This window comes from Ambystoma mexicanum, chromosome 1q (genome assembly GCF_040938575.1).
Source record: "Ambystoma mexicanum isolate Mex_15411 chromosome 1q, UKY_AmexF1_1, whole genome shotgun sequence".
In the NCBI taxonomy this organism is placed as follows: Eukaryota; Metazoa; Chordata; class Amphibia; order Caudata; family Ambystomatidae; genus Ambystoma; species Ambystoma mexicanum.
This window is the reverse complement of record NC_090922.1, coordinates 1122492657-1122512103: the sequence shown is the minus strand read 5'-3', so window position 1 is coordinate 1122512103 and position 19447 is coordinate 1122492657. Positions and strand designations below refer to the sequence as shown.

Sequence of the window (19447 nt, the reverse complement as noted above, 5' to 3'; positions counted from 1 at the left end):
GGATGATAGTTTTTTTCAGGACCTAAATTCAATCTTAGACCTATCTATCGGTAGCCCAAAATGTAAGAGCATTAGTGGTGGCGGGTGATCTGAACTTAATTTGCTTGAGCGAACTAGGCAATCGAAATAAAGCAAGATTTAGAAGATGGTCCTCATTATTTAAGGCTAGAGGCCTCCTCGTCCTTAATGGGGCCTTTGAATCAGACATCCCCCCAGCTTCGACATGGCAAAAAGGCGAAAGTAATTAAATCATAGATTATATATATGTGAAGGAGGTTTTGTGGGCCGCTATGAAGTATTTCAAGGTGTCTAAATCTGATGTAAGTGATCATAATATTCTCATGGCAAAATAGGTCGATAGTGCAGTGCCTGGTTGCTCCAACAAAGTGTCCATGAAAGGGGGCTGTGTGGTGAATGTTGGTGGGAATAGACTCTGATGGTCGGAGTCAGATGTAATCCAATTTGAACGACTGTTAAGATGAGGCATGCCGGATTATGTTTTATGTGCTGAGAATGTGGGACATTTTCAATCTGATCTATTCCAAGTATTCCAGCAGCAAAATCGCAAAACTAAGCATCCAATTCAACATCTTCATTTGTACGATGTATGATAGGGCGGTTAAAGTAAGGAAATCGCAGCTTCGTGCGAACCTGAGACTTGTGCAAAAAGAACCTGTGCACTTGAGAAATTACTTAGCCACTAAATTAAGAACTAGCTATAGGAATTGGTCCAAACGGAAACGCGCTGCCTTGTACCAAGACGATGGTGACAACTATTAACTATTTAACTTCTTCATTATAGATCTGGCCGTTAATTTATGAATTGCAATGGTGATGCCCCTAGGATAGGAACCCAGAAAATTCCTTATTTGTCATATGCGGATGACCTTGTTTTATTATCTCAAACACTGCATGGCCTTCAACGTATGTTGTCACGGTTGGGAGACTATGTGGTCGCAAATAATTCGGAGATCCATATATCGAAATCCCAAATATTAAGCTGTACTGCCAGAACGGGGGCTATGAGTCGTCGCCCGGTATTCTCCTGGTTTCTTCAGGATTCCAAATTAGTAAGCGTTACCCAATACAAATACCTTGGGGTCGCTATCAAGAATAGACAGATTAAGAGTGATGAAGAGACAATAGCCCGGAACAAACTCCAGCACCTAATTTCCCAGTCTCGAATCTTAATTAATAAATTTGGGAAATTCTCCTTGAAGCATATTGTGTTATTTTATGAGATGAAGGTGCTGCCAATCATTTTATATGGAGCAGAAGGAAGGTTGCTGGAGAAACTGCAGTATTGGGATGCTTTGGAATCGACATGTTGGAAGCAGATCCCAAACAGTGTTCCGATAGCGATCATACGCTACGAATTTGGCTTGTTATCCCTCTACTCCCAGGCACTCTGGAGACAGTGCACATTTTTCCGTAAATGCTTGCTGGGGCTAAAGAGTGGAAACATTCTAGAAGTAATAGGCTACAACTTGCTTAAATCTGGTAATGTGTTTCCTAGAACATGGCGAAATGAGGTTTTGGATAACTTGGTCTTAAGCAGATGTGTCCTTAGAATTGTTATCAAATCCCTGCTCGAGCTAAAGTTAAAATCTTCCAAGCTGATTGGACTAGGAACATATCAAGGTGCATACAATATAAAGACTTTAACATCTGGTCATTTGGAATAAAGCGCTTTGGTATGATCACATCCTATTTATTGAAATGTCCATCACATAAGGTTCGTGCGGACTATTTAAGGTTTAGCATCAACCTATTGAGCACGCGTGCTGGTCTTTGTAAATGGAAACTGTTGCCAATTGATCAAAATTATTGTCGACATTGTTTATCTCTGCAACAAAGTGAAACATTACAACATCTATTGGTCGAATGCAGTGCTTTAAATAGAGTGCGAGAAAGATGCTTTAATAATGTATTTTCAATCCATACAGAGTTGGAGAGTGATCTAATATGGCAAATGTTTTCAAATACGCATGTGAGGGTTCAGATAGCGATAGATCAATTTTTACTAATAATATTAGGGCGAGTGAAGGAAATGTAAATGGCATTATGTGCTGGGACCAACGGTAGAGAAAAGATTAGTGGTGCTTATACCTATGTACAAGTCTAATATCTTAGAGTCGCTGATCTGTCTGTCTGGTTCCCTTTGCTTATGATGTTATGTGATTTTAGGTTATTGTTTTAAATAACTACCGATCTGTTGTGATTGAATTTTAAAGTTTATTGATTCAAAGAATCTGTACCCTAATTAAGAAGGTTTACATTTTTTCGAATGATTTTCTATGTAATATATGGAAGTCTGGTTTGATGTATTTGTGTAATAATGATTTGAAAAGTTGCGCTGCAACTAAACCAAATAAAAATAAAAAATAGAAAAATCTACAAGAATCGAGGTAATAGAACCATCTTAACCAGGGAGACTCTACCGGAGAGGTTCAGAGGTAAGTTTCCCCACCTGTCCATTGCAGACTTAGGCTGCTCAAGCATCTTATGATAATTATACTTATATAGGACTGCCGAAGCCCCGGGCAATATTAACCCCTAGATACCGAGTGTACTCCATATGCCGTTGGTACCCCCACCCATCTTTATACTGGTTGGTGTTCCCTGTCAATGGGAATAGGACCGATGTAGTGGGATTTAATCTATGGCCCGAGAAGTCTCCAAATTGGATGACATCCTGCATCACTAGGTCTAAGTTGAGTTTAGGGGCTCTGACAAACAGCACCAAATCGTCAGCGTATAGAGAGAGGACCACTTTGTGTTTATAAAACTGAACACCTCTATGCAGATGTCTCTACCTTAGTATCTCCACCAGGGGCTCAATTGCCAATGCAAATAGCAGCCGCGACAAGGAACAGCCCTGTCGTGTACCTCTCTCCAGCTTTATATTTGGCGTGAGCTGTCCGTTCACCCTTATCTTGGCTGTCGGTAGTAAATGCAGCAGTGACACCATGGAAATATTGTGAACAGGAAAGGCCATTCTACTGAATCGAACGCTTTAGTGGCCACCAGTAGGGCCGCTATTATCGATTCTTCCTGTGGTACGACCGTGATCAACTCGAACATTCTCCATATACCGTGTGAGGTGGACCACCTCGGGATGAATCCCGTATGATCTGCTTTTACAATTTTTTGCATCAGGGGTGCTAACCGAGATGCCAATATTTTGGCGAGGGTCTTATTGTCCAGATTAGTGAGGGATTTAGGCCTGTAGGAGGAGCAATCATTTGGGGTGTTATCTGGTTTAAGCAACACAACTACCACCGCTTCTCTTAAGGATTCAGGTAGTCGACCGTCCTGTAGGCTTTGATGGAACATCTGAAGTAGGTACAGAGCCAGTTTCCCAGATTATTGCTTGTAAAACTCTGCTGTGAATCCGGGCCACCTGGTCTAAGTAGTTATTGACTTCTTGCTTGGAGACCTGAATATGGGAGAAGAACAAGTTTACTTACCAACTGGTAACGTTCTTTCGATTGGATGTTCCTCCAACATATTCCTCATCTTAAATGTATTCCATCCATCTTTGCTGCTCTTCGGAAATTTTTTCGGCAGAGGGTGCCGTGCGTCGATGTTGTCGAGTCGATGGTCCCTTGAAGGCCTCCGTCAAGGGTGACGTCATCGGGTGTATAAGTAGCTTGCGCGGCGCCCATTGGCCTCAGTTCTGTTTTTTCCCCCTTTTTATCTTTGATCTTGTACTGTGTAGATTGTGCCGGCAGACAGGTATGAGCCTTGCGAGATTTGAGATGGCAATAACCCGGAAAAATCTACAGAGGGGTAGGCTGGGAGGGCGTTGAGGAATACGTTGGAGGAACATCCAATTGAAAGAACGTTACCAGTTGGTAAGTAACTTGTTCTCCGAGTGGATTGTGTCCTCCAACGTATTCCTCATCTTAGATAGACTCCCAAAGCAGTATGGACAATTCCTCTGGAGGAGGGGGTAGATTTTTCGATACTCTTAGATGGCTGAGTATAGTACTGCTTTTCCAAAAGTTAGCTCCCTAGACTGGGAAGCATGCAGGTTATAGAATTTTCAGAAGGTGTGTAGCGAAGACCAAGTTGGATTTTATTGGAACACCTCTTTGAAGGGCCGTGGAGGAGGCGATGCCTCTGGTGAAATGAGCCCTTAACCCTTCCGGAGGGTCATTTTGAGCTAGTCTGTAGCATTCTGAAATGCAAAGCATAATCCAGCGTGAAATTGTCTGTTTTGTCACCGATTGACCCAGTTTCCTTCCTGTGTAACCTATAAACAGCTGGTTGTCCACTCTAAGTCTGGAATGTCTAGAGATGTAAAAGCTTAAAGCTCTTTTCGGATCCAACCTGTGTAATCTTTCCTCCTCCTTCGAAGGATGGGGTGGAGGATAGAATGCGGGTAAGACAATTTTCTGACTTAAGTGAAAATCAGATATTACTTTCAGTAAAAATGATGGGTTTTACCCTCAACACAACTCTGTCCTTATGGAACACAGTATAGGGTGGCCCAGAAGACAGTGCCTGCAATTCGCTCACTCTTCTTGCTTATGTTAGAGCAACCAAGAAGGCTGTTTTCCACATTAGTAATCTTAATGGACACGTGTGCATAGGCTCAAAAGGAGCACACATCAAGAATTTTAGGACTAAATTTAGATCCCAGATCGGTACTTGAAATGGGCGAGGAGGAAACACATTAGTGAGTCCTTTTAAGAATTGTATTATCAAAGGAATTTTGAAGTAGGAGCATTCTTCCGACGAGCGCTTGAAAATGGAAAGCGCCGCAAGGTAACCTTTTATTGAGACCTCTATGAGCTAGGGTCAGAAGGAAAGATAATACTTCCGGAATAGAACATAGAAAAGGATCGACATTCTTTTCTCTGCACCAGTTGCAAAACTTTTTCCAACGGCAACGGTATAGAGACTTTGTTGCTGGCCTTCTTGCAACACCTCCATAACGTCATCTGGAAGGTTCCAATCCCTGTATCTCAGCCTTTCAGATACCAAGCATGAAGGTTGAGCGTTTTGACCTCTGGATGGAAAACCTGACCTTCCATTTGAGAGAGAAGGTTCTCTCTCTGAGAAAGACGTACTGGAGGACAGATGGACATGTCTAGAAGGTCCGGATACCACGTTCTCCTGGTCCAATCTGGGGAAATTAGGATCATGCGGCTCCGAAACCTTCTCAGCCTCGTTTGAGGGCAGCCCAACGTTAGACTCACATCTAAATAAAACTAAGCAGAAGTTAACCACTGCAATTTGTCAGACACGAGTAATCACTTCTAAATATGGTAAATTTTCCATCAAAGCGGCCATTACATATTGGGACCAGAATGTTGTAGCAACCATCCTTTATGGTCTGGAAACACTAATTGTCCCCCTAGGGTTTCTGAAGTTTTGGCGTGCAATTTTAAATCTACCTCAATGTATTCCAGGTGTGTTAATAAGATATGAATTGTGAATAATTTCTCTAAGTGCATTATATAACTGGCGCCTATGTGCCTTATTTCGCAAATGTCTATTATCTACAAATGGTAACTCCACATTATCCACCATTTCAAGTTACCTGCTCAATTCTACATAAATGTTTCCGAAATACTGGTCTACGAAAATATTAACAATCATGGTGCATGCCGACATTTCACTTGAACTTCTTATTGCTCATCCAGAGCTTGCGAAGAAGAAGGTGTATATGATGGACTGGATAGACACCAGAACTCAGTGTCTAACCTATAAAGACTTTGATCCTACAATCTTTGGTCCAAAACGTTTTAAAAACACTGCGTCTTATTTATGCTTAGCACCATCTGCTGCTTTAAGAACTGCCATTCTTCGGTTGAGGTTTAACATCTGGCCCATCCGTGAGGTCAAAACAAGAAGGAAACAAATCTCCTCTGACCTTAACTGGTGTCGGTTCTGTAAAAATGTTATGATTGTAGAATCTCTCCAACACTTAATATTGGAATGTCCAGCACTTAGTACCTTAAGAAAATTGCACTTTGTTAATCATTTTGCATACTTTGCACAACTTGATCCAAAAAATAGATGGGTCGCCTTGGCAGCCACTGAATGTATGAGTATAAGAATTGCAACGATTAATTTTTTACAGGCCTTGAACCTAGAATGATGATGATTGTACAGTATGTTATGAATTTATATGGTTTTCTTAACTAGATTTTATGCTTATGAATTTTTCTAATCTGTATAAATTGAAAAGGTTGATGTAATTTCAACTATACTCAATAAATAATAAAAAAAAAAAGACCTGAGGAATGACGGGAATCGGAGGGAACGCGTACAATAGTGGGAAATTCCACTCCACCACGAACGCGTCCCCCAGGGCTCCTCTCGGGGGAAATTCCCTTGAGCAATACCTTTCGCATTTTCGGTTGATTCCGGTTGCAAACAAGGGCGAAGATCTCTTGAATGACTTCCTGAGCCAGTTCCCATTCCTGGGATACCGTGCTCTGCCTGCTCAGAGCATGTGCCTTCATATTCTCTTCCCCGGCTAGATGAATTGCCGTTAAAGAGATTCCTTCCTGAATCGCCCAATACCAGAGCTGCATTGCTTCTCTGCACAGGGGTAGTGACCCCACGCCTCCTCTTTTGTTTAGGTAGTGCATGGCCACTGTGTTGTCCGTCATTATCAGGACATTCTTTCCCATGACAGATGGCAGCAAGGCCTTCAGTGCTAGTCGGATTGCCCGCAGCGCCAAAAGGTTGATATGTAGTTTGGACTCCGATGGAGACCAACGACCGCTGATTGTCAAATCGTTGGCATGAGCTCCCCACCCCAGGAGTGAAGCGTCCGTCACTACTGTGATCTCCGGCCATGGTTGCCAAAAAGGTTCTCCTTTAAGGATGTTTGCTGTACAGGTCCACCATCGAAGGTCTTGTCTGACCTTGTTCGGAATCCGAAGAAGATCCGTCATTTGACCCGAGAACTGGGACCACTGAGTCTTTAGCGCCCATTGAAGGGATCTCATCCTCAAGCGTGCCTCTAGCACCAGAAAGATGCAGGATGCCATGAGGCCGAGCAACCTTAAAAAGTCGTAAGCCTGGAGATTTTGGGCATTTTGGAATTTGGAAACCATCTGAAGAATGTCTTGAGCCCTCGACTTGGGGGGCAAGCTCTTTCCCAAGGACGTGTCTAATACAGCTCCTATGTACTGAAGCTGTTGGGAAGGTGTCATCTGTGACTTCTTGAAATTGAGGGAGAAGCCCAGTTTGTGGAGGAAGTGGCAGGTGACTTTCAGATGATCCAGTGCACGCTCTGATCAACCAATCGTCCAGGTTAGGGGTAGACATGAATCCCCCCTCTCCTGAGGTGCGCTGCCACCACTACCATTAACTTGCTGAAGTCCCTCGGGCGGAGGTCAACCCAAATGGCAGGACTCCAAACTGATAGTGTGAGTCGCCAACTACGAACCTCAGGTATTTTCTATGTTTGAGTTGAATCGGCACAAGAAAATAAGCATCCTGGAGGTCCAATGACACCAACCAGTCCTGGAGTTGAAGGGCCTGAAGGATCTGAGAAAGGGTAACCATCTTGAACTTGTCCTTCCTGAGGAACTTGTTCAAGTTTCTTAAGTCCAGGATGGGTCTCAGTCCTCCGTCCTTTTTGGGGATCAAAAAATACAGGGAGTACCAACCCTTGTTCCTCCCCACTGCAGCTACTGGTTCTATAGCACCTTTCTCCAGCGGGGTTAGAACTTCCTGCTGTAGGAGCGGGTTTGAAAGTTTCAACGGGTGTCTCCCTGGTGAATTGCTTTGAGGTTGCTTTAGAAAAGGAAGGCAATAGCCTTGGGCTATTATTTCTAGAGCCCAAACATCTGAAGTAATGACTAGCCATTCTTGCAGATGCTGCGACAGCCTGCCTCCTACAGGTGTTTTGTGGTGCAAGTCCTCAAAGTGGTTTTGTGCGGATGTTGCAGCTGCTGATGGCAAAGAGGCTGCAGCTGGAGCTGGCTTAGCATGTTTTCCTCGTCCACCACGAGTGGCCTTTCTTTGGCCCCTTTGACTGGCCATTCCTCTCGTCTTCCCGTATGAGGCCTAATAACGATAGGATCGTCCCCTCCATGAAGCGGAACTGAGGCCAACGGGCGCCACGCATGCTACTTATACACCCGATGACGTCACCCTCGACGGAGGCCTTCGAGGGACCATCGACTCGACGACACCGACGCACGGCGCCCTCTGACGAAAAAATTTCCGAAGAGCAGCAAAGCTGGACGGAATACATCTAAGATGAGGAATACGTTGGAGGACACAATCCACTCGAAGTATAATTTAGTATATAATTGGCAGAACTCCTGGACTATCTCCACATGTGCATATCTATCCTTTCCTTGAGTGTCTTTTTTGGAGAGGACCCAGTCTTTGAGATGGTCTAGCTTGGCAGCCCTTGCGAGCGTCTTGCCAGGTTTATGACCCTCCCCATATGGCCTCACCCCCGCTTTCCTTGTGAGACATTTGGCTTCTCTGAGTGCCAGTTCATTAAACTGCTGTAAATGTTTCTTGATATCTGCTTGTTCCGGCAGTGTAGTGTGGGCGCCTTGGACTGCAATCCCCTGATGTGGGCTTCTGTATCGGCTAGTTCCCTCCTCATCAGTTTCAGTACCCCGGATTCCCTCAAAATACATTCCCCACGTATTACACATTTAAAGCTTTCCCACAGAAACCCCAGTGAATCCGCCGACCCCCCGTTAATCCCAAAAAAAGTGTCTATTGTACCTGCCAGGCCCTCTCGGAACAATATATCTGTTAGTCCCTCACTCTTAAACACCCAAGGTGTCCTCTCTTTCTTGCTGCCTGTTAGTTCAACCGCTAGTAATACTGGGGCATGGCCTGATAATGTGCGCCCTAAGATGTTCACCTCCGTCACCTTACCCACCAATGTGTGAGAGGTCAAGAAGAAGTCCAACCAAGATGCTGAGTTGTGGACTGAGGAATGACATGTGTACTTTGATGCTTCTGGATTCCTGACTCTCCACACGTCACTAACCTCCCACGTCAGACACAGGCCCTGTTGTTTGCCCGTCCCTTTGGATACCTGCCGGTGGACCCCTCAGTGCGGTCCCGGGTTCGGTCCATAACTGTGTTGAAGTCTCCTGCCCAGATTACTTCCCAAGGTGTAAGCCTGCCCAGTTGGGCATCTATCTAATCTAGCGTCTCTCTGGTGTCCTGATTCGGGACATAGTAGTTGACAAGTGTATATGCTCTGCCCTGTATGGTACTCTGTACTATCAGGCCCTTCCCCTACCCATCTTTGCTTATGGAGACCATTCTAAACCCAACGGACCTGTGAATTAGTATACACACTGCCCTGGCATATGACGGGTATGAGGAAAAATAGCGGTGGCATCCCATTTCCTTCCCAAATTTGGATTCTGCTTCTGGGGACAGATGCGTTTCTTGTAAGAACGCAATTCCCATCTGGTGTCTCTACATATATAGTAGGACTCTATGACATTTGGAAGGGCTGTTTAGACCTCCCACGTTCCACGTTATGTTTCTAAGAGATCCCGACATTACTTTCTCTCATCAACATGCCTGACCCTGCTCTCATAGGTTGAAAGTATCTCTGTTAATTACCACCCCAGTTTGAGTTCCGTTGGCCTGGCAGAGCATATCCTTTGAAGCACTTGAACTCTCCCTTGGGGCAGTTTCTATCTTCCCTTCAGGTAGGAACCATTTCCCAGAGGAGAGAAAGGCTTTTGTTGGGTCTGATCAAAATTGTCTGTTTTGGGTGAAAGTCAGTCCCAGGCAGTGAATACACAGGAGGCCCTGAAAGGAAGGGCACTGTAAAGCGATGTGATAATAAAATGACACCAAACTGTTTTGTCCAGCATAATTCTTTCAGAGACCACCATGTCATAACTATATATGGCCTACATTTAGGATGTAGATTTTTTATCTGCCAACAGGTTGTGGAAGCACACAATTATATGATTTAATTTACAATCAGGACGCCTAATAATTAAAGGCAGGTCCTGTCTGTCTGAGTTTTGAGCTTCCTCAGTCAGTGGCCCGGAATTCACATGCCACTTTGTATTGCCATGTTGCCAAACTCCGAGGTAACTGCTGGGTGGTATCAGTAGACAGGCCTGACAGAGTTATATGCTTGCACCATGCTTTCCGCAAGTAGCATTAGGAAAGGAGGGCTCTTATTAGCAGACCACCTATTCAGAGACAGATCTTGCTGCATTATTTTATTAATAAAAATCAAAAAGGCTGAAGATCTTCCATTGTCACAGATGGCATTCTGTCACACACAAGTGTATTATTATCCCTACACATGTCTGAGTTTAGGCTGATGTCATTTTATGGACTCGCTAGTTGCCAAAGACTACAGACACCCTGACCAAATCTGCTTGTTAGGTTTGAAATATCCAAATACTTACTTTGTAGTGTTTATTGTGAGAAACCTGAAGGTATTCTCCTACCTACTTCCCCGGGATCTTCCATTCAGGTGGCCAGGAAAGAGCCATCGCTTTTGGATCTTGACCCTTGGGGTGGACAAGCGAGGGTGGATCACCTGAGTTGAGGGTCATTGAGGATTGGGAGGAGAATTCCTAAAGGCGAGACATGATATTCCCCATTTCCCAATTTTACATCAACACACTCTTCCTCAGCCTTTATTGAGTATTTTCAGTCTCATCCCATCTCCCCTCCCCATTTCCAACATGTACTGGGACGAGGAAGAGGCAACTGAGAGTTAGAAACATGACCCATAGGAACAGTACTGTGAAGAGGAAGATGAATGGAGAGGCCTGCATTCAACCACTAACATGTCCCCTTAAAAGAGTCAGGCAGAGACAGGCACTTGACACTAACCATACACACCAGAGTCCAATTGACCCTCCGTTAAGGTATAATAGGTGGAGTTCTGCCAGAGTAAATGAGCGAGCTGGGATTGCTGGATGGATCGTGGAAGCCAGGGAACAGGAGGCTGCAGCTGGAGAAGACTGGAGGATCCGGAGGAGAACGGGATACCAGGACGCTGACCCAGTATGTCATAGGCGTTGCAGCGTGGCAAGGGAGCCGTGTCTCCATGGAGCTGGACTGGGGAAAGCTGTGATCTGTTGGCTGAGTCTAGGCCAGTGCTCGTTGCCTCGGGATTTGTGCAGATCCCAGGGCTGTCTGAGGGGTAGGTGGTGAGACCCTGACCTCGATGGGCACATCCTTAGGAAACTGCCTGCCAGCGCCACGCTACTCAGTGAGTTTCATGAGTGACAGAGAAACATAGTAGCGTGCGGGTGGCTGGAGCAGGAGCAGTAGCAGCGGAAGGTGCAAAGGGCATGATAATTGAAAAGAGAAAAAAAGCAAGAAGAAAAATAGGTGCGTGAGCGGCGCGAAAGCAGAAACAGTAAGTTGTGAAGAACAGAAACAAAAGATGGGGTGTAACCGACTCGAAAGAAAGAGGGAAAAGTGAAAAAGGTGCAGTCAGCTCCAAGCAAACAGAGAGGAAGTGTGCAAGAGGCATGGCAAAGCAGAAAAGTGTGAAAGAGGCACGGAAAGGCAGAAGGTGCCAGAAAAGTGTGAAAGAGGCAGAGAGGGGAAAAAGGTGCCAGAAGGGGCATAAAGAGTGTAAGGAGAGGGGCCATGTATCAGAGTGGTCGCGCATGGGAAGGAGCAAAAGCCCTGTGTTCTCGAAAGTCTCTGATACTGCCCTGGTGTTGACCAAAGGAGGTGTACAGCGCCACTTGCAGAAGGTGGGGAAAGGAGGAGCTACACTGAGAGTGAAGAGGGAGCGGAATCCTCCAAAATGAAGGAAAGGCTGTTGCAACCTCCTCAGAACGAACTGTGCTACGAGAGGTATATCCTGACAAGGTGAACCTTTGGTATTTTGTGTTTGAACTTTTAAGTGAACATTTTGAGAGACGAGGGGTCTAGGCTTAGGGAAGGGAACCCTGGGAGGCCTAAGGGAAACTAAGAGAGCTATTGTTGAAAGGAGAGAGGCCTAGACTTGGGGAAGGGATCTATGACTCTTTATTTTAGGAACCAGAGGGGTCATAGCTTGGGGACGGGAATACCAAGAGACCCAGAGACATTGTAAACTGTATTGTCCTGATGCAAGAGCCCTACCTGGAAGATTCCAAGGGCACCCCTTTTGCATTGAACTGTTTTTACACTGGCAGAACTAAACCCAACGGTAAGGCTACCTGAAACCAGCCTTGGTTTGTATTTCTTTTGAACCACCATTTTTCTTTAAGAAGACCCAACATTACATTTCTTTGTAAGTGTGAGGGCAAGCATACAAAGTTTTTATAATAAAGGTTTTCAAACTGTTACTTTTGAGTCTGTGTCTCTTGATTCCATGCCTGCCTCACATAATACTGGAAAAAAGAGCAATTATCATCATTTATCGCTTCACTTTAATGGAATCCTTTTAAAATATTTTGTTAAATGACTGAACTACTGTCGAAACAAGATGTTCTATAGTTCCATTTTTTTCTGGCAAAAGCATACTGTGGGAAAGTTCACCTTTAAAGCATGGTTTAGTACCACAGAGTACAATCCCATTAGGTCAATTTAAAATGGCCCTATTATCAGACCATTGATCCGAAGCATCAGCAGGCCAACAGGCCAGATAATTGCCCAACAAGGCTGACATCCCTAGCCAGACCACAGGACAAGCAGTCAAAGCTGACCATCCACACAGACCCACCCACGAGCAATGAGACTCCACGTAGTAGCCTTACTAAGGACTCTGAGAGGATCGAAACACGTCGTCTGATCACTTAAATCACACAAAAAACATAATGCACGCAACCGATTGACAAGAATATGAAGTCATTCTTTTCAGCGCAAGGTATCCGAGCCAAACTACATTAAAATCCAAGCACGAGGTATGGGCAACACCTCCCCGACCCGTGACCCTGCTGCAATTTAAACCCACAAACCTACTAGATACACCCCAGTGCTGAGCAAAGTTGAATCAAAGCCTAGTGCCCAATTATCTCTACAGAAATAAACTCATGCTCAGCTTCTGCACAGGCGCCAATAGAAACGGCCTCCCATCACCTTACAACTTCCACATTACAAGTGCAGGACTAGTGGCGCCAGAACGCAGTGAATAATCTTGGGCTATCCTTTCCCCAAAAACAATCGGGGCATTCTGAACAAGAAAATGGCTGTTTATATTTCACAAAGATGTATTATAATTAACAATGGGTGGAAGAAAATGAACAATATCTTTGGTGGCAATAATTGAACCTATAGCTCCTGCAGCTGTCTGCTTCCAAGGTGCATGCACTAAATTCTGGTCCAACTATGTGCAGGCAATGTCATGTGCCTGAGCAGATATGAATCTTCGTTCTACTCAAGATGCCCCACTGCATTGTGGACAGAATCTGTTTCTCGGCATGAGGATGGTCTGCTGAATAAACCAGAACATAGGAGCACCTAATGGCGAAACAATAGCAGCACATTTCGCAATTGTATCTGCTGTATCTCAGGGATATCATGGGACCAAACTAGTTGCAATACAATATGTGACACAAAAATAGCCGTTTCGGGTGTGGAAAAAAGGGTGATGTGCCCAAATGCCACTGTTAAATACGGTAGTTGTGTGCTGCTGAACACCTAAACGTTAATAGGAACACTGGAGATGCTTAAAATCTAGAACCGATTATCAGGTTGATCAGCTAAAACAAATGTTGCATTGGTAAGAAGAAGCTCCCCAACGTACAGTTTTGTAAACATGTTTTGTGCCGCTCTTATTGTTAACCATCTCGACAGTCTCCATGTAGTTCCTTGTAAACACAGCTATTTGGGTACAAAATCCAACATCTTCTGCGTCTGCCGGTGGTGATCCTACTCCAGTAAATTCCACTGAGTAATCATAACGATCAGCAACATTTAATCCCCTGAAACCGAAGCAAAATTAGTTTAGAACATTCTATCCTTATCCCGAGCATTGAATTTAGACATGACAAAAGATTAGACAAGTTCAAAATCATTTTACAAATTAAAAAGTCACTGTTTAACTGAAAGACACTCAAAGCAAATAGAGAAGAAACATTGCAAACACATCAAAGAGCCAAAGCTTAGCAATTTTATATCTTTAGAATGACCTGGATGATGCGTCGCAAAGTTTGCACACAACGTGAATATAAATGATTTCAACATACCTAGATGTGGTAGGAAAGCTGCAAGTGAGTGGAACAACAGAATGAGTTACATGGATGGTAAACAGTTGGAAATACACTCCTCATCAATGCAAGTTTGAAAAAATTCCATCATCGTGCATGCTCACACCCTTCTCATCTCAAGGTAGTTTATTCATTCAAAAGATGCAATACTTTAGGCCTTGTTACAACCTCAGTTATTTGATGGTCTGAAATATCGCCGCCAGCAATTAGCACTACCGCAGGTAACTACCCTTCTCATCAGCCCTAGCGTCCTTCTAAAGAAGTGACCAGGCATACCAGCACCGGTGCACCTTCAGGCAAGCCTGATCTTTGTGTGTCCTCGCTAGAACTCAGTGAACCGACACTAGGAGACTACTGACTCGAAGGAAAGGTACGCATGGTGCTCTTTGCTGATCATGCCTTATTTCCCAGGGTTGCGTATCCCCTAACGTGCGTGCATGCAACAACCATTTAGCAGTTTCCTCCAACCATCACTGCAGAGTTATTCTGACACCCAACACAGTCTCTATTGAGGCAGTGGCTTTGAAGCACTATGGGTTACCCCACCAATCTAAATCTGCTACTAGTCAGCAAGGAAGCAAACGGCATGGCTATAGTAGCCCGCTATTTAGAGACAAAGACAGACGGACCAGTCAACCCACCGGTACCACCAGAGAGCTTGTGCAACCAACTGAAGGCCAGCATACAGCCCGATCATGCCATGACGGTGAATCACAACAAAACGATTCCTAATGCTGAGCCCATCAAAGCCCAGCCCCATCTGCAGCCTTGCACTCTACCTTTTCAGGGAAACTTGACCATCGGCTTAGACAGTTTGATGCCAAGAAGCCAAAGTCACCCGCTTAAGGAGGTGGTACATGTAACTCCCACTGTTAATAACCCACAAAATATTGCACTGAGAGAATGCGCTGACAGCGCTAGGCCCCAAACCTACTCCCCCATTCCTCAGGGTGTACACACCAATAGCAAAGGCCTCATCAAAGAACTTCTAATCCGACCTATAAGCATTGAGCCCTATAACGAAATCAACAAAGACAACATATCAAATCCATTTTTTATGAAAACACTCAAGCTAGCCTAATTAAACACCAGATCTCTTAACAAGCATGCCCATGAGATCCAGGAATAGATTGTAAAACACGACCTTGACATGTTATTTTTAACAGAAACCTGAATCACCGATGCCAGTGGCTCAATGATCATGCTAGCCACTATTGTAGGCTATTCCATTTTCTGCCAAAATAGAGAACAGGGTCTCGCAGGTGAAGTGGTAATTATTGCTAAAAACCTCATCAAGAACTTCAAAACACCAAGCTACTGCAACAACTGTGAGATTCTGCATTTAAATATCACCCTTACTCCATTTAGCAGTGTCAACTTTGTATTGATTTATCGACCAACTGTGGAGATGTCTTCTTTTCATGAAGAAATCGTACAACTCTTATCTGACCATAATGGACCTAACAACGCCACTCCCTTTTTAGGTGCCCTAAACTGATGGCGCGGTAATACTGCAGACCAAGCAGCCTATGCTCTTGAATCAGCTCTTGATATTATTGACCACCATGTAGCTAACAATGAACCCACAACAGCTAAAGGCAATATCCTAGATTGGGATGTGGCAAGGAACTTCAACGTCAATGTTGAAACTACCACACCATGTATTTGGATCGACCACTATATGATAGACTTTCATATTCATCTCCAAGCGCCCCTCGCTAAAGTCAATAACTCGCTAAAGAAAATCACTAATCGTAACGTTAAAAAAGTACTTGCTAATGACCTCCAGAGATGCAGTGCTAAAATTATGATTAACACTTCTGAGTCTGACCATCCTGATCTACTTGACGATACCTATAAAACCGAGTTTGGATACCTACTAGACTAACTAGCACCACTTAAGACTAAAACGGTACAAGACAACGCATGGGCTCAAAAATTGTTCTTCACTAAGCTTAAAACCATGAAATCAGACAAAAGGAAAGTGGAGAGATGATGGTTAAAATACCCTTCTCCTGAGAATGATGACAGATGGAAAACCCTAGAGATATACTACAAAACGGCAATCGCTGAATCCAAAAAGGACTTATTTTACAAACCGATAAATGAAGCTGACAACAAAGCCAAGAAGCTATGTGAAATTCTAAAACTTTTAGAAAAACCGAAAGCTCAATCGGTGGCATTTGTGACCACACACCTGGATTGTATTAAAACACAATCAGCTTTTGAGGCCAAATTATCTAAGGCTAGGGACAAAATTTAAAAAAGACTGTATAGACCAGAACAAGATCCAGCCCACTTTCTCAGCTTCACTGCCAGGCGCTGACAGCAGCGCATTCAATTTCCACCTGGTTTCCATTCCAGTCCTAGTAAACATTCGGGGCACTATGCACCCATCAGCCTTCCCAGGGAATACCTTGCCACCAAACATGATCCAAGACAACAAAGACATTGTTGCCCCCCTGTTGGCCAAACTCATGAATGCCTACTTCCGTATTTGTATGGTCCCTGAAAATATCACAAATGTTACTGTGACCTGACTACTAAAAAAACAAGGCTAGACCCTGACACAAGTAATTTAAGGGCAATAACTAATTGCAACTTCTTATTAAAAATCATGGATAAGATGGCCACGGTACAACTCCAGCTATTTGTAGAAGCCATTGGTGCCCTGGATCCCAGACATTCAGGTTTCCGAGCATTCCACATTACTGACGCTGCCCTTGTCGATCTGCAGTCACTTATGTTAGGAATTATGGATAGGGGAAAGGCTGGACTACTGGTCCTACTCAACTTGTCGGCGGTATTTGATCTCTTGGACCATGAGCAATATTGCTTGCTGCTCTGACAGAACATCTGAATGGGGCCACTCCTTCCCGACCGGCCAGGTATCTAGTGTCTGCTGGGGAGATGGTTCTGCAGCTCCTGTACCCACAACTTGTCGAGTGCATGTCCCTAGTGCTCTTCAACCTATAGGCCAGACCGCTCTTCAGCATTTTGGAAGAGACAAGGGTCTTTTTTTTACCATCTACGCAAACGGTATCCAGATTCTCCTGGAGATTTCTGTAGACTATGGCACAGCCAACCTAAAATACATCTATGGCCTGATTCAACCTTGGATGACAGAAAACTGCATGTGGCTCAACGGTGCGGAAAACTGAGCTTCTAATCTTTGGATCACCACAAGCAAAGTCCAAATTAACACAGAATGTTCAATCCTTCCCTATCCAGATTGTAACATTCCAGTACTGAGTAAGATCAAAACCCTTGGTATACACCTTGATTCATCCTTGAGCGTAGAAACCCATGACAATCAGGTTTTAAAAAACTGTACCTATTACCTAAGGCCCCTACCTCACTGAAAACAACTGCACTATCATAGCCTGGTCTGTCATCTTGTCTAGGGTTGATTACTGCAATGCTCTGGTGCTGACAAGAGCTTGCAGAAACTGCAAATTGTCCAGAACGATGCAGTCTGTATCATCAAAAAGATTCCAAGAAGAAATCATATATCAAAGTGCAGACAGGCATTATACTGGCTTCCTGATGAGGCCTGAAGTCAATTTAAAGCACCCATTATGGTGCACCTTTCACAGAGGAGAAATTTACATTTGCATATCAGTCTGCTCCCGCCCACAAGGACACTCCAGAACCAAAATGGTAGGTAAATCTCCTCTGAATAAGATTACAAACAGCAACCCCAAACACATGTTTCTGCCTTGTTAGGAGTCATCAGTGAAGTAAGTTGTGTCTCTCTGGGCACAGAGGGCATGGGGTCCACATTTGGATTACCCAAACCATACTAAAATGTCCAAAATGTTGTGAACCCATCCATCGAGAGGCTATTTGAGCCAGGTCAATTCTCAGTGGAAGAGCTCTCGCATTTTTGTATGCAGGGCCGGCGCTTGGCATGTGCAACATGTGCGGCAGCACTTGGCCCCGAGCCTGTGGCATTCATAGTGGGGCCCCGCACAGAGGGTGTACCGTGCCAATGTTCGTCTCCCCTCTGTTGCAGGCTGCAGCATGGGCCGTGTTTTGTGTTTGTCACACGCGGGCGGCCATGCTACCAGCGGCTGCGGATGAGAGAAGACGTTAAAAAAAAGAAATGACTTGCAATTTGCACATCATTTTTTTTGCAGTGCAGGTAACAGCGCGGGGGCAAGGTGGGAGCATTGGCCCACCACAGGTAATAGAGGAGAGCAGCGGACACTGGGCAGGTGGCTCCGGCTGGACTGTACAAACAATTTGCCGGCTCCCCGCCATTTCACGTGACGTCGTCGTCTCCGACTGAAAGCCTCAGCTCCTCAACATCAAGATAAAGAACTCTCGAGGGGGCAGCCCGCAGCAGACTGGTAGGCGCGGTGCAGAGGGAGATCGGAGAGTCCAGGGCTCAAGTCGAGGGTACACACTGGAGGGGGAGGGAGGGGGGGGCAGAGGGGGTGGAGTTTGGGCGGAGTCCACCCACTTTTTTCAGAGGGTGGACTCCGTCCACCAGCTAAAACAGAAACATTCCATGTCCTCTTTGAATTTATTCAATAAAGCAGACCTCGGGATGAAACCACTGTCTCAGGTTTGTAGGCAAGACACAACACCACTGCACTATATAACCTGATGAAAAATAAACAACTAAAGGTGAAATATCTCATTCGGTACTGCAAGTCACAGGGAAAACATTTCTATTGGTTCTTGGAGTTTAAAACATGCACACCCTTAAACGATTTCAAAAACACTATTAGAGGAAAATGTTCTCTTGCTTTTGTGTGTGTTGATTTTATGAAAGGCAAATGCCATTCACCCGGTTCAATTCGGGTAGTTCTGCATAGCCAATTTAATGAAATGTGCATATTTCGCTTTGATTTGCTCATTTCTGGCGACGTCACATCCCATTGAGTTTGTTGAGGAGTCCCCCCACTTTAATTTTTAGGACTTGACCCCTGTCGGAGAGTAAGTGGCTTCAAGCAAGGTGTGGGTCTGAAATGATTCCAAAATCTGTGCACTGCACCCCACCAAGGAGGAGAGGCGGGCGATTTGGACACCAGTAGTTTAAGTACTTTTATAATTAAATTGTGTGTTTTACTATCGTCGCAGTGCCTTCGTAACTTTCATTGCAGAGCCCTGTCCGCAGGATATGTCTATACGCAATCACACCCTTTCATGCCTCGTACCAAGATTTCTGCAGAGCACACCAAGGCCCCAAGCTTCCCCACCCACCAAAAATTGCATCATCATTTATTTCCCTTAATCTTCGAAGAGAGAATCAAGGCTTGCCAATGGCATTGCCTTACGTGAAATAAGACAATCCGAAA

General features: G+C 44.6%; 1 protein-coding gene across 4 annotated transcripts in view; it reads right to left on the bottom strand.

Moving 5' to 3' along the window:
* The window catches only part of HENMT1 (HEN methyltransferase 1), a 763672-nt gene that overhangs the window by 52331 nt on the left and 691894 nt on the right, over window positions 1–19447 (bottom strand). For all 4 annotated transcript variants that reach the window (XM_069641865.1, XM_069641866.1, XM_069641867.1 and 1 more), the window contains one exon: window positions 13679–13856. In XM_069641865.1, coding sequence (XP_069497966.1) covers window positions 13679–13856 — 178 coding nt within the window. The remainder of the gene's footprint in view (window positions 1–13678; window positions 13857–19447) is intronic.